This window comes from Akebia trifoliata, chromosome 3, assembly GCF_017979445.1.
Source record: "Akebia trifoliata isolate Shusen 1 chromosome 3, ASM1797944v1, whole genome shotgun sequence".
NCBI classification, from domain to species: Eukaryota; Viridiplantae; Streptophyta; class Magnoliopsida; order Ranunculales; family Lardizabalaceae; genus Akebia; species Akebia trifoliata.
Window position 1 is genome coordinate 57,996,308 of NC_141377.1, and position 14,977 is coordinate 58,011,284.

General features: G+C 37.8%; 1 protein-coding gene and 1 long non-coding RNA gene across 3 annotated transcripts; one reads left to right on the plus strand and one right to left on the minus strand.

The window, feature by feature from the left end:
* LOC147408336 (uncharacterized) lies at nt 1-4,188 on the minus strand. 2 transcript variants are annotated; one of them, XM_086437316.1, is made up of 2 exons: nt 1,969-4,188; nt 1-260 (listed from the first exon to the last, which is right to left on the minus strand). In XM_086437316.1, the coding sequence occupies exon 1, from the start codon at nt 4,058-4,060 to the stop codon at nt 1,976-1,978; it is 2,085 nt and encodes a 694-aa protein (XP_086293442.1). In that variant the 5' UTR covers nt 4,061-4,188; the 3' UTR covers nt 1-260; nt 1,969-1,975. The 2 variants fall into 2 exon arrangements, with proteins under 2 accessions (XP_086293442.1, XP_086293443.1); XM_086437317.1 differs by lacking the exon at nt 1-260 and adding an exon at nt 568-1,006.
* A 1,843-nt stretch (nt 4,189-6,031) lies between these two features.
* On the plus strand, nt 6,032-14,673 carry LOC147408337 (uncharacterized). The gene is made up of 4 exons (XR_015177079.1): nt 6,032-6,312; nt 6,396-6,650; nt 13,912-14,101; nt 14,181-14,673. It is a non-coding gene; the product is annotated as an uncharacterized LOC147408337 (long non-coding RNA).
* Nucleotides 14,674-14,977: the final 304 nt, after the last annotated feature.

Consider the following 14,977-nt stretch of genomic DNA (forward strand, 5'->3'; position numbering starts at 1 on the left):
CAAACACCAAGTATGGTTTCACAAGAGATCTCCTGGTAGCTACCAAGCAATTATAAGTTTTTCATTGCAAAACATTTGCATTTGCAGATACAACCAAACGTGGCCTTAGTTTCCTTTTTTTACATCACCCCCCACCCCTACTCACACCCTTTCATTGGAGTCTAGTAGTTGAGCATGCTTACCCAATGGCCACTAACTCGTTTGTTCTTTAGAGGTCCACATCTTTCTTAAGAGTTGTTCATCCATATCATTTCTGCTACCTACAAATTATAGAATTTTAATATCATTGACAAAAACCTACCAAATAATGTGATAATTGTAAAAAAAATAAATTCATTTCACTATGACAAAATTTGATTTTACGGAGAGTTTCCTTATTCTATTCATAAAATCCATTCTGTTTTTCATTTACATACAAATTAAGAACTATACTTCACTTGAGACCCTAAATACTAAAAGCATGGTATCTAAGTACTTTTACAAGGCAAACACTGAAATTTTGATGGGCAACAAATCACTCATGACAACCTCTCTAAATACACAAAGAAGGAAATGAAGTCAGATCACTAAACCAATAAAACTGCAAAAGCCGAGTATTAAATCGATACAATGAGTTTGAAAAATATAAACAAAAAACCCAAGATTTGGCTCAAATACCTGCCCAACTGATCTGAATAACAGAAAATTCAATAACCAATGAAAACCATACCAGATTGAGTGAAATTACACCAATCATCATAAAAGTGGTGAAATGAGGGAAAAAGTAGAAACACCCAAAACTTAAACTCCACAATTTGTAGTGAATTAGTATTTGATACGGCAGCCATTTAACTTCTAATGCCATTAAAATAAGTAGTGAACAAAGATTATGTCATGAATCAAGGCTTCCTTTTTTTTTCCTTGTTGTTTTCCACCCATGGGGTGATAAGTTATGGCAGTGTGCATCAACAACTTTCCCAACAGGACCACATAGCATCACTTCCGCTCCCAACTCTTTATAGAGCCACTGATCTCAAGTTGAAAAAATAAGTTTGGATGGTAAAAAAAAATTGAGTTTAGTACCCATTACTACATTAGGTGCTTTGCCATAAAATTATACAACCTTTACACAAGAAGGTTGGAATAAATAATTAAAAAGAACACAGAAAATAAACATTTCTATTCAAGGACCAGAATTATCCACCATTTTGTGAAATCTTTAATTCATTAACTAGTAATATGTTATTCGTTTTAGTATGTATTTAAGGTGTTTGATGAACTTAGGTTTCCTAAAAGCCTGAAATTTATTCATAGGGATATGCCACAATTTCGGTTTAGACTTTGACGTTGGACAAGCTTAAATTGGAAGATAGGAACAAGTTGTAGACAAAGGATGCCAGTAATTATTTAATGAAGTAGGATGAATGATGTAATTAGGGATAGGTAGGTTTAACAATTGAGGTTGCTGGTTATCAAAAAAAAAAAAAAAAGTTGAGGTTGCTAGATTTTAATGGGTTTCATGATATTAAAGGATTATGAAATGGAGTTCGGCTATATGATGCTGGAGCAGTGCACACATATCTAGGGCTCAAAATCAGATTTATCCATATTCTTTTGGACATCTTAGTCCATCCCACTTTCAGTTCAATCTGAAGTCCACCACAACAGTCCAGCAAGACCTAAGGTCTAGCCTAGTCTGATATCAAGATTCATGATAGGATGTGGCAGTTTTTTACACCAGCTGTAAACTTGACACAAACCTCATTCATTATCGGAAATTTTTTGGGCCAAAAATGCAGTGCAAAGGAAACATGTGGAGAAAACACAAAAGTAAGATGATTGAGATACTAACACACTTACACCTTAAAACATTATCATGGAAATCATTATCATCGTGAACAAAAAAATTCTAGCAGAAATAACATAAAATTAAAACATTTACTCCTTAAAATGACTTGCGAAGTACTACCTCAACATTGAGTATCTTACCTTTACTTTAGCCCTCTGGCAAGAATTTACGAAGTATCTCCATATGCTCATGATCTGATCCATCCCTTACAACCAAATTCACCAACATAGTTGTGGTGTCTGCATTTGCTGAGAAGCCCCTCTCAACCATTTCATTTAGAAAATGCATTGCCTTAGGTATAGCATTACTTTGGATCAATCCTTGAACCATGATATTGAATGTAACATCATTTGGAATAGAGCCCTTCTTTTCCATTGCCATGAACAAATCTTCAGCTTCTTTCAACATTCCTCCCTTAAGAAAACCGCTGAGCATTGTGTTATATGTTATAGTGTCAGGTCGAAGATCATTGGTTGAAAGATTGCAAAAGAATTCCTTTGCCGCATTTATGTTCCCAGTTTTGCATAAATTACCAATAATGATGTTGTAAGTTACAATATTAGCTTTCAATCCATTGTTTTCCATCTCATTAAATAATTTCATTGCCTCGGAAAGGTAATTGTTTGTCCACAACCCATCCAACAATGTATTGTATGTGATGATATTTGGAATTTGGCCATGAGTTTGCATCTCATTGAAAAGCTCTTGAGCTTCCACAACTCTCCCAACCTTGCACAACCCATCCATAAGGGTGGTGTAGGTAATTGTGTTGGGAGTCAATCCCTTGCGATGCATATCTTCACAAAGTTGCTTGGCCTCGTCCAATTTCCTATCCTTGCAATAGCCATTAATCAAAATGTTATAGCTATAAACATTAGGTTCATGACCACTATTCACCATTGAATCAAAAACATATTTTGCCTCTGTCATATGGCCTTGCAAACAATATCCATCCATCAACATACTATACGTGACTACGTTGGGCTTTTCACCTCTTTGAATCATCCATTTCAATAGTTGATGTGCTTCTTTGGCCTTCCCTTCTTTGCAAATAGCGTCCACTAGCATATTCATTATGACTACATTCGGGGAGATGTTGCGATCTAGCATTTCATTGAATAACCTTGTTGCTTCTTTCCCTTGACCTGAACTGCATAGTCCATGAATCAAAGAGCCGTATGTGGTAACATCGGGCTCAACACTTCTTTGAGACATTATTTCTAATACATCGAGTGCTTGTTTAGTCCTCCCATCTTTGCAAAGACCATCTATCAGAATGCTGAAGGTTACTACATTAGGCATGATTCCACGGTTCACCATGCCATTGAAAAAGCCTGCAGCTTCTGTCCACAGACCAAAACTGCATAGACCATGAATTAAAGAGTTGTATATGGCAACATTGGGCTCAACACCTCTTTGAGACATTATTTCTAATACATCGAGTGCTTCTTTAGTCCTCCCATCGTTGCAAAGACCATCTATTAGAATGTTGAAGGTTACTACATTAGGCATGATTCCACCGTTCACCATGCCATTGAAAAAGCCTGCAGCTTCTGTCCACCGACCAAAACTGCATAGACCATGAATTAAAGAGCTATAAGTGACGACATTCGGTCCGATGTCTTTGTCAATCATTTCTTGAAAGAGGTTCAGAGCATCATTTACCCGGCTCTCCTTACAAAGTCTGTCAACAATAGAACCATACATGATTCTATTAGGCTTCCATTTTCCTTTCTCCATCCCTCGGATTAACCTAAGAGCCCCATTAACATCCCCACTCTTGCAAAGTCCATCAACTATCGTACCATATGTAATTTCATCGTGTGGATACCCATTCTCCACTATTTTGTTAAACAACTCCATCCCTTGAGTTACGTTATCCTCCTTAAAGAAACCCTTAAGCAGAATAGTGAAAGTTACGCAATTTGGTTCGAACCCACGTTTGAGAATGTTTCCAAAAACAGCAAAACTGATATCCATCCGACCCAAGTTGCAGTAACAATTTATCAATATGTTAAATGTAAAAAGATCAGGTTGGATTTCTACAGAATTATTCATCATAATAGTAAACATAGATAACACAGTAGAATACTGTTTCATCTTGGAGATGGCTCCAAACAATTGATTAAAGGGGGAAATGGAAGGCATGGGTCGCATTTGAACCAAACGATCGAACAAACCCAATGCCTCATCAAACCCTAGGGTTCCAGTTTTATATTTCTCTCTTACCATATTTTCCAAATGGGACTTAATGTGGTAGGGATTTGAGTGTGGTGGCTTTGTAGAATAGAAGAAGAAGGGAGAGACAGAAAGTGTACCAACCTTTTGATGAATCAAAATGGCAGCAACATTTCTTGACCATTTCAACAGAACAACAAGTCACACTGAAAAAAAAAAAAAATTGAATAATTGATACTTGTGATTCAATTCAATCCAACCATTAGGATCCTGCGTATCCCGAAGCCAATGACCTACGATTCTGTGACAAGGCGTACAGGTGCGTTAAAAAATCATTATTCTTTCTATAATCTATAATGTTCGTAATAAAATTAAATCTTCATCCATCCCTCTTTTTGTGGGATAATAAAAATAGTTGGGTTCACCATTGTCTTTTATTATATTATATAGATTTTATGAAATAAGTTGAATTAAAAAATGTGAAATTATCCCTTTAAAAAAAGAGAAAATAAAAAAAAGGAAAAAAAACAAAAAAACTAATTTATTACAAATTATATAAAGAGAGATTAAGATTGAAAATGTATTTTTGTAATTTTTAACAAATTAGTAGTTATAAGAGTCCTGCTATACAATTGCAGTTATGTTTGTTTTTAATAATTATTGTTTGTAGGTTCCCATTGTACCTGGACTTGAGTTCTATAAGTGGTTTCATAATTTTATTTCAAATCATTGTTGTATTTTTGGCAGAGTGTGCTGTAATTAGTATTTTGGGTTCATTAGGAAAGTGAATGGTGTTAAAATCTATTGATTGGGTCTCTCTTACTTGAAGGAAAAAAAAAAAAAAGTTTGGGGTTGGGGGGATTTTGTTTGAGTATTAATTAGGGGTGCAACTTGATTCGATTTGTGGTCAAATTGGAATCAAACCAACAAAGTCGATTCCAATAAATAAGTACCAAAACCGAATCAAATTTCATTGAAACCAACTCAACCCAAGTAGAACTAAAGTTAATTTGATTTGATTCGATTTTATGGATTGCCAATATTCTATAAATTGTAAGTATATTTTTTAATGAACAATCAAATATATAATAAAAATAAAATTTTATACAATAATCTCACTAATCTATCCATAAAAAGTCATTAGTTTATCCAGACAAAACATTAATTCCTAACCTCTAAAATAATTCATAATATATATATATATATATATAGATTAGGATCCGTATACACATAAAGCTACTCATAAAGCTATAACGTGTTTTGTCTTATATGGACAAAAATATTTGAAATGAGCTGATTTTTTGTGAGGATGATCTCTATGATGAGGAAATCATCCTTGCCAAAAATCAGCTCATTATGAAACTTCTAGCCCCATGTTTACAAGTTGAAAAATTTTAGACCGTCCAATTTTTGTAAATCAATTTTGATGGGGTTAGAAGTTTTGGAATGGGATGATTTTTTGCCAGGATGATCCCCTCATCACAGAGATTATCCTCACAAAAAATCAGCCCATTCCAAATATTTTTGCCCATATAAGACAAACGGTGAGTCGCAATATGAGTCGTAATAGGGGTCGTAATAATGCTATCCATATATATATATATATATGGGTCCGTTAAGCACCCTAAGCTTTACCACACACTTTAAAAAACGTGTTTTGTCTTACATGGGTTAGAAGTTTTGGAATGGGCTGATTTTTGGTGAGGATGATCTCTATGGTGAGGAGATCATCCTCACCAAAAATCAGCTCATTACAAAACTTCTAACCCCATCAAAAATGGTTTACAAAAGATGGACGGTCCACGATTTTTCAACGTGTAAACATGGGGCTAAACATTTCGGAATAGGCTGATTTTTGGGGAGGATGATCTTCTAATCATAGAGATCATCCTTACCAAAAATCAGCCCATTCCAAAACTTCTAATCCATGTAAGACAAAAAACGTTTGTTAAAGTGTGTGGTAAAACTTAGGGTGCTGAACATTTCCCTATATATATATATATATATATATGGGTCCCGTTCGCTGGCTAACGGTTTGGCAAACTTATGTGAGTCGTTCGATATTACGTGATCTGATGGACGCCATTTAATCTCGTTCGATATAAAATTATACATATATTACAGCGCCATCCCTCAAAATATGTTCATATTATTTAAAAGCCCTCTTCTCTTTAAACCCCTCACAGCAGAACAGAGAGCTCTCTTCGAACTCTCTCTCGTTCTCCTCGCTAAACCCTCCCTCTCTCTCTGTTCGAACGGTTCCTTTTCTTCTCTCTTTGTTTACCCTAAGGAAAGCTCAACGGCAGGTAAGCTCTCTTATCTCTCTCGTGATTTTCTCTCTTCTCCTTATCTTTTTTGGCTCAAAGAACCCTAACAACCTCCATCTCAGATTTCTAGATCTCAGACGAAGCCCAATACGAAGCTTACGGCCTCATCTTCCCTCTCTCAAACAAAGAAGAAGGTTAAGAAGACAAGAATCTCAGCAGATTTCTAGATCTCAGACAAAGCCCAATACGAAGCTCACGGTCTCATCTTCCCTCCCTCAAACGAAGAAGAAGGTGAAGAAGACAAGAATCTCAACCGAATCTTCCCTCTCTCAAAGCTCATAGCTTCTTCTTCTTTCACTCGATTCCCCCCTCTCACAGTATGTTCTTAAGCTCCCCATCTCTTAGTTTAAATCATGAGAATTGTTTCTTTCATCATGGATTCCAGATTCAAAAACCAAGGTATGATGTAGATGAAATTCATTTTGTGATGTCGATTTCAATTATTTTTTATTATCATTGTATGACAGAATCCTCTAGTGTTTGTTAGCAATCTCTAAAATGTTGTTTAGTCTGGAGTAATTCCTTCTTGCTATGTTCACATATTATAGATCTATTATAAATGATTTTTTTTCTCATTAAGTTAGCCCATCTCAACCATTCATTGACTATGACTATCTAAGAATGTTAACTACATTCTCCCTGATCCAAATTTTTTTTTTTATCAAATCTATGACTGAACTAGAGTTCGATCTGAAAATGAAAAATGCCGATTGAATTCCTATTTTTTGGGATCGAATCAAATAATGAATAACAATCAGATCATTACTAGCCCTCCCCCCCTCCCCGCACACACACACACACACACCAGGTAATGTCTATTTGCATTTGTGCATGTCTTATTAATAAAATTCTTTGAGAACCCTTGGGAACTAAAATAGTTTGAATTGGGGTTATGACCGGTTTCTTTGTGACACATTGAGTCACTTAACATTGCGCCAAGGATATGTTGTAACACATACTTTTGGACAAAATGCTTTAAGAGGAGTTGAAATCAACGGGTTTGATCCATTCAAGGTTTTTACAACAATTTACTTCAGTTTTCAATTGTTACAACTCTCTTTTATATGGGTTTCAGACCTGGAAGGCAAGCCTATTGCTTGCACAAGAAAAGTTCAACATCCTGGACATTTAGCTCCATAAAACATATTCGGTCATATTGTTGTCTTATAAATTTTCTTTTTAATTTGATTGTGAGGTGTCGATCACATAGCACTCCATAAGCACCTTCGTGCCCACAAAATAATTAGCTTCATATGCATTCTTTTGTTCTTTATGTATGGTTTGTTCTTTTTTCAAAATGGTATTGTAATTAAATTTGGAAAATGGGGGAGTTTAGAAACTAATTGCTCAATTTGATAACTATCAAGAAAATATTTTTTATTGTTCAAATTTTTGTTAAAGTGCATATGTTTAGAGGTAAAAAAATAAGCGAGATTATACTCCTTACAAAGGATGATTGTTAAATACTTTATATTCCAACCTTTGCAACTGTGAAATTGCCCTTTCTTACGTTTTACAACAACTGGGTTCGCAAAACAATAGTGTTCTTTGTAATACACTCCTGCTTCTATTTTATGTATCCTGAAGAAGATTGATATTAACTAATTTTGTTTCCAAAATGAATTTCATCTACATTGTATGCTAATAATGTCAAAAATGGATCTGAGGTACAAGACATCTGATCGGGGAACCCAATAGTTCATCACCTTTGTAGAATTAATCCATTAATATTATAATCTACATTCTTCGGAGGATGCCTAGGTTTAGATGCACATCAGACTTAATTGAAGATTAGAGAGAAAAAGTTATTAGATTGATTAGCCCTAATTAAGCTATATAAGTATTACATAAGAGAAAGAAGTGAAAAGACTAAAATAACCCTACAGACTTATTTAACACTCCCCTTCAAGTTGGTGCGTGGATATCAACAATGTCCAACTTGGACAAGACATCTTCAAATGAGGTTTTACTAACACCTTTAGTAAGAACATCAGCAAGTTGTTGAGAGGTAGGGACAAAGGGAGTACAAATTTGTCCAGAAACTATTTTTTCTCTAATGAAATGACGATCAACTTCTATGTGCTTCGTTCTGTCATGCTGAACCGGATTTGCAGCTATGTTAATAGCTGATTTATTATCGCAATATAGTAAGAAGGGGACCGGCACAGGAAGACATAAATCAGCTAGTAAGATTTTGAGCCACAACAACTCGCATATTCCAAGTGCCATGGCTCTGTATTCTGACTCAGCACTTGACCGAGAAACCACATCATGCTTCTTACTACGCCAAGTTACCAAGTTACCACCAACTTTAGTACAATACCCAGAAGTAGACCGTCTATCAGTCACTGAACCAGCATAATCTACATCTGTCCATGCCTCAATGCGAAGATGACCATGATTGTTGAATAAAATACCTCGACCAGGACATCCTTTAAGGTATCTAAGAATACGATAAACAGCAGCAAGATGAGATGTTCGAGGCGAGTGCATAAACTGACTTACAACACTAACAGCATAGGCAATGTCAGGGCGAGTCATAGACAAGTAGATCAATTTTCCCACAAGACGCTGATATTGGCCAATATCGGACACACACTCCCCCTCAGAATCAACCAACTTGTGATTCTGTTCAATAGGAGTATCAGCTGGACGAGATCCAAGCTGACCAGAGGCACTGAGTAAGTCAAGAACATACTTACGCTGAGAAATAAATATACCAGACCGGGACCGGGCAACCTCAATACCCAAAAAATAACGAAGATGTCCAAGGTCCTTAATCTCAAATTGACGTCCTAAGTAAGTTTTGACCTCGGTAAGGCCATCAACATCATCTCCAATAAGAACAATATCATCCACATACACAATCAGAGCAACAGTTTTGCCTCGGGAGTGACGCAAGAACAAGGTGTGATCAGCAGAACTCTGATGGAAATCAAACTGATGCATGGCCTTAGTGAAGCGCTCAGACCAAGCACGAGGAGACTGCTTCAGACCATAAAGAGACCGGCGAAGACGACAAACATGTGCAGGAGAAGCAGAAGAAAGAAAACCAGGAGGTTGGACAATATAGACTTCTTCTTGAAGATCACCATTGAGAAAAGCATTCTTGACATCTAACTGAAAAAGAGGCCATCCTCGAATAGCAGCAACAGAAAGGAGAACGCGAATGGTGGTCATCTTGGCAACCGGAGCAAAAGTTTCCTGATAATCAATCCCATAAGTCTGAGCATAACCTTTGACTATCAGACGGGCCTTATAACGAGCAATGGAACCATCCAGATTATGCTTAAGCGTGAATACCCAACGACAACCCACAGCTTTCCTTCCAGACGGAAGAGGCACAATTTCCCAAGTTTGAGTTTTTTCAAGAGCAGTCAACTCATCAATCATAGCTGCGCGCTACTCAGGATGAGCAATAACATCTGCAACAGTAGTAGGAAGAGAAACAGCGGAAACAGAAGCAAAAAAACTCCGATAGGAGGGTGATAGTGCAGAGTCAGATATATAATTTGAAATGGGATAAGTACAAGTGCGCTTACCCTTACGAGTGGCAATAGGACGATCATCACAGGGAACAGACGGAGGCGGAGCTGGAGGCGAGGAGGCGAGCTGGTCGGACATAGAAGTGATGGTAGTATCACGTGGACGTCGAGTGTAAACCTGCAATGAAGGAGAGGACGAACTGACGGGGGGTGGAGAGGGAGGAACAGGCATGGGAAGGGGAAATAAAGAAGGAAAATGATCATCAGGTGAATCTAGAGGAAACCACTCAGATTGAATGCCAACGGACCCATTATAGTAAGGAGTATGCTCAAAAAAAGAAACATCGCGAGAAATGAAACGTCGTCGAGAAGGAGGATGGTAACAACGATAGCCTTTCTGGGTAGAGGAATAACCCAAAAAGATACATTTGACGGCCTTAGGGTCAAGTTTAGAATGATTTTGGTCAAGAATTTGAACAAAACAGACATACCCAAAAACACGCGGAGGAAGTGGAAACACGGGACGATCTGGAGAGAGCTTAGAGAGGAGTGTGACAAACTGAAGAACACTGGAGGGGGTCCGATTAATAAGGTAAACAGCAGTAAGAACTGCATCAGCCCAATAGGATTGGGGCACGTTCATGCCAATCGAAATGGCACGAGCTAACTCTAGAATATGGCGATTTTTTCTTTCTGATCTGCCGTTCTGCTGAGGGGTCTTAACATTGGACATTTGATGCTCAATGCCAGACTCTAAACAAAGTTTCAAGACCTCACTATAAGTGTACTCAGTACCATGATCAGAACGGAATGTCTTGATGGTACGACCAAATTGGGTTTGAACCATAGCAAGAAATTGCTTAAAGATCCCATAAACCTCACTCTTGTGTTTCATAAGATAAACCCAAGTGGTACGACTATGATCATCAATGAACAAGACAAAATAGCGAAAATCAAGAGTGGATATGACGGGGGAAGGACCCCACACATCAGAATGAATTAAGTCAAACATAGCAAATGTAGTAGGATTCATACTAATAGGATAAGAAGAACGCACATGTTTAGCTAATTGACAAGTTTCACAAGAAAAATCAAGCACATTGTTATTATTAAATAAATTAGGGAACATGTGTTTCAAATATCCAAAAGAAATATGACCTAAGCGTAAATGCCAACGCATTACAAGAGCCTTATTAGATTGACTACTAATACTACTAAGCTGAATAGCAGAATGGGTGCTAGGGGAATCGAGAACATCAAGGAGATACAATCCATTCACTTCACGTCCAGTGTCAATCGTCCTTTTCGACTCCAGATCCTGAAAGACACAATGAGAATAATAAAAGATTACACTGCAGTTCAAATTTTTGGTAAGGCTACTAACGGATACCAGGTTAGTAGTAAGTTGAGGAACATGTAGTGTGTTAGTTAAGGATAAAGAGGATGTAACAGGTAAAAGACCTTGACCAGCTATGGAAAACAAAGAACCATCAGCCAGGCGAACCTTGCGATGACCAGAGCAAACACTATAGGTGTGAAATAGGGAGGACATACCGGTCATGTTATCTAAGGCACCAGAATCAATGATCCATGGTGAGGGAGTGGTGCAAACACTGTGTGCAGATGCAAAGGTACCTGAGTGAGCAAAGGTAGAAACCGGCTGAGATGAAGTCTCTATCTGATTGAAGAATTTTCTGAACTTGTCAAGCTCAGCTTGGGATAGAGATACCGAGTCTGATGAGGATGTAGTAACTGAAAGAGGTGTTGAATCAGTAGTCGACTGAGAAACTATATGAGCTGAAGATCGTTGAAACTGTTTACGTTGCTGATTAGGATGACCATGAAGTGCATAACATCGAGCCTTCACATGACCTAACTTTCCACAATGATCACACTTATGTCGTTGACGGGTAGGCATAGACCCACTGGGGGGTTGTGTAGAAGATAAGTGAGTAAACATAGCAGAATGATCCCCTGAAGAATGAGGTAGGACAGCTGCACGACGACTCTCATCCGCTAAGACATATGAATAAACAGTCTGTAGCGACGGAAAAGGATCCATACCCAATAAATGAACTCGCGCATACTCAAATTCGTCCCGGAGACCCGCTAAAAACTGAAAAACCCGATTCTTATCCAGAATTGACGAATGTAATGTCTCATCAAGGGGGTCCTTCTAAGCATAGGATGAAGAATAGAAAGTCAGCTCTTCCCACCGAGCACGTAGCTGTGAGATATAAGTGGTAACTGAAGAGTCTCCTTGGGAAAGACGAGAAATCTCACGCTCCAAATTGAAGATTCTGACATTATTCTGACGTTGTGAGTAAATACTCTTTGCGGAATCCCATATCTGTTTTGCTGTAGAGGAAAACATAAAACCAGCTGCAATGTGTGGTTGCATAGAAGTAACCAACCAAGAACGGACCATAGAATCATCAGCAAACCAATGGGAGTAAGAACTGTCAGTCTGTGCAGGTTGTTTGTCTGTCCTAGTGAGGTAGCCGATTTTCCCTTTTCCACCAATGAACATTTCAACTGATCTTGCCCAAAGGAGATAATTAGGACCATCTAATTTTACGGTAGTGATCTGAATACCTGAAAAATCAGTTGAGTTAGAGGGAAGACCACTCGATCCATTACTATTATCAGTGATTGAGGAAGAAGACGTCTCGGAAGCCATCAAAGACTAGATGTGCTTTAGTTTGAAAAAGAAACTGATCGCAGCACCCTAAAGGTGGCAATACACGATCGTAAGAGGCGTGGAAGATGATTAAACACTGTTGTATGTGACCCAAACAACCATCAAATCAATAGTAGGACACCAAGGAGTGGTTCTGCCGTTGTCGTAGGCCTCAACTAGGGGTCCAGGTGCTGTTATGTGCCCCAGAACTTCCCAAACAGCAACCTGCTGTTAATGTACCCCACTAACGATGGCCTGACAGCCACAAACAACTAGCAATTGTCGTTGCTGCAGCCTCCTAAACAGCACCTGCTGTTGCCGCAGCCAAAGAACCAATCAACTGCTGTTGCTGCAATCCAATAAACAACATCTGGAGTGATCGCAGCCTCCCGAGAATAAATCTGCAATGATCGCAGCCTCCAAAACAGGGTCTGTTGTGATCGTGGACACCTAGCTGCACCTCTGCAGTGATGATAAACCTCAAATAAGGATTCTGCTATATTCGCCAGACCCAAACTGCATCTCTGTAGTTGCTGTGGAAGTCAAATAGCACTGCTGCTGATGTCGTGAAAGTCAAACAACACTTCTACTGCTGTCGTGGAAGTCAAACAAGCACTTCTACTGCTGTCGTGGAAGTCAAACAGCACTGCTGCTGCTGTCGTGGAAGCCAAACAACACTTCTGCTGCTGTCGTGAATGACAAACAAACACTATATTATCATGCTGTTGTTATTGTTAACTCCAAACAACAACCTTGCTGATAGAACAGCCTGATCACTGGCTTCAAACAGATCTAGAACCCCTATCGCATGATGCGATTAGGTGTAGAGTGGAGGAGAACCCCCGTAGGGGTGATGGGGATTGAAGACGAGAAGTGTGGAGGTGATTTAAGAAAGAGGAAGATGATGAAGGTGTAGCAGACGAAGCAGTAGTTGAAATCGAGAGAGCCTTGCTCTGATACCAAATTGAAGATTAGAGAGAAAAAGTTATTAGATTGATTAGCCCTAATTAGACTATATAAGTATTACATAAGAGAAAGAAGTGAAAAGACTAAAATAACCCTACAGACTTATTTAACAGACTTTGATATGAGCCATCTTTGAAAAGGATGTGCTCATGGGCAATAACTTCTTTTAGGAGAGCATTTATTGTTATCCGATCCATCATCTTTTAGTTCTTTCTAGCATGGAAATGACAAGCCAATCCTGAATAACCTACTATGTTTGCTACTATTTTAGGAAAATAATTACATAATGCAGAAAGATGTATTAATAGTATAAGTGTACAACATTAGTTTATATGTCCCAATTTTTATGTTCGTACTGTAATTACGAATAGTTTGATTTGGTGTACTAATACAGCTATGTCGTTCTCTGGCATTGTTGAATGCTTACCTCATGTTCAAACTTTGAAGGTTCAAAAACGAGGTTCTGTGAGATAATCTATAGACGTCACCCGTTACAAAGGGTATGACGACCTCAGATATGATCTAGCACACATGTTTGGGATTCAAGGGTAGCTTGAAGATCCGCGCAGTACTAAGTGGAAACTGGTTTATTTGGATCCTGAAATGACATTCTACTCGTGGGTGATGACCCTTGGGAGTAAGTTAGATTCCATAATAGTTACAACAAACTTGCTTTTAGTTGGTTTTCACTCAAATCTGTCAATTTCCAAATTCAGGGTGTTTGTAAGTTTTTAGAGCTTCAAGATTTTGTCCTCGACTGAAGTTCAGCAGATGAGCTTGAATGGGGATCTAGGGCATGTGCATGCACAAATTCATGTTAACGGTGGGTCCGATGATGGAAATGGGTGGAGAGGACACAATGATGTCAATATAGCTGCCCTATTTGATCATTGAGTTCGGCCGCAATAGAGTAATTGCTTTGGGCATAACTATTATGACAATGAATTATTTTTTGGTATAGGTAAATAAAAGATATAGTATAGTTGTGATGGTTCGATATTTTGGTTCACACTATCTTCATGAATGCCAAGATCTTTATAAAATTTGTAAGAATGAGTTGTTAGGGATGGCCGACAGATGTAATGCCAAGATCTTTGTAACATTATAAAAATAAGGGTTATGAGGAATGGATGTCAAATAGAGATATCTAGGTCTTAATCTTGGCTCCTTTGACATTTTATTAATATGAAGAAATAGTTATTTCGTTCATTCTAATTCTAAGGCTTTGTTTCATAATTTAATAAATACAATCATTCCCTTTAAGCATGTGGAAAGTTGTTTCATAATTTAATAAATACAACCATTCCTTTAAGTATATGGGAAGATAGGAAATCCACCACAGTAAATCGTCACCTGGACCATTGGGAATTTGGCCTCCCATTTTTAGATGGTCCAAGATTTAAGTCTTTAAAGTAATATAAGATCAAGAAATAGGTGTTGGAGAATGAATCCAACATTAATTTAGCCACCCATAATAGATCTATTTTCCTACAATGTGTTACTTGACAAAAAG

What these genes read in the sequence shown, in the direction of transcription:
- LOC147408336 (XM_086437316.1), bottom strand. Translation starts at nt 4,060, where the DNA reads ATGGTAAGAGAGAAATATAAAACTGGAACCCTAGGGTTTGATGAGGCA.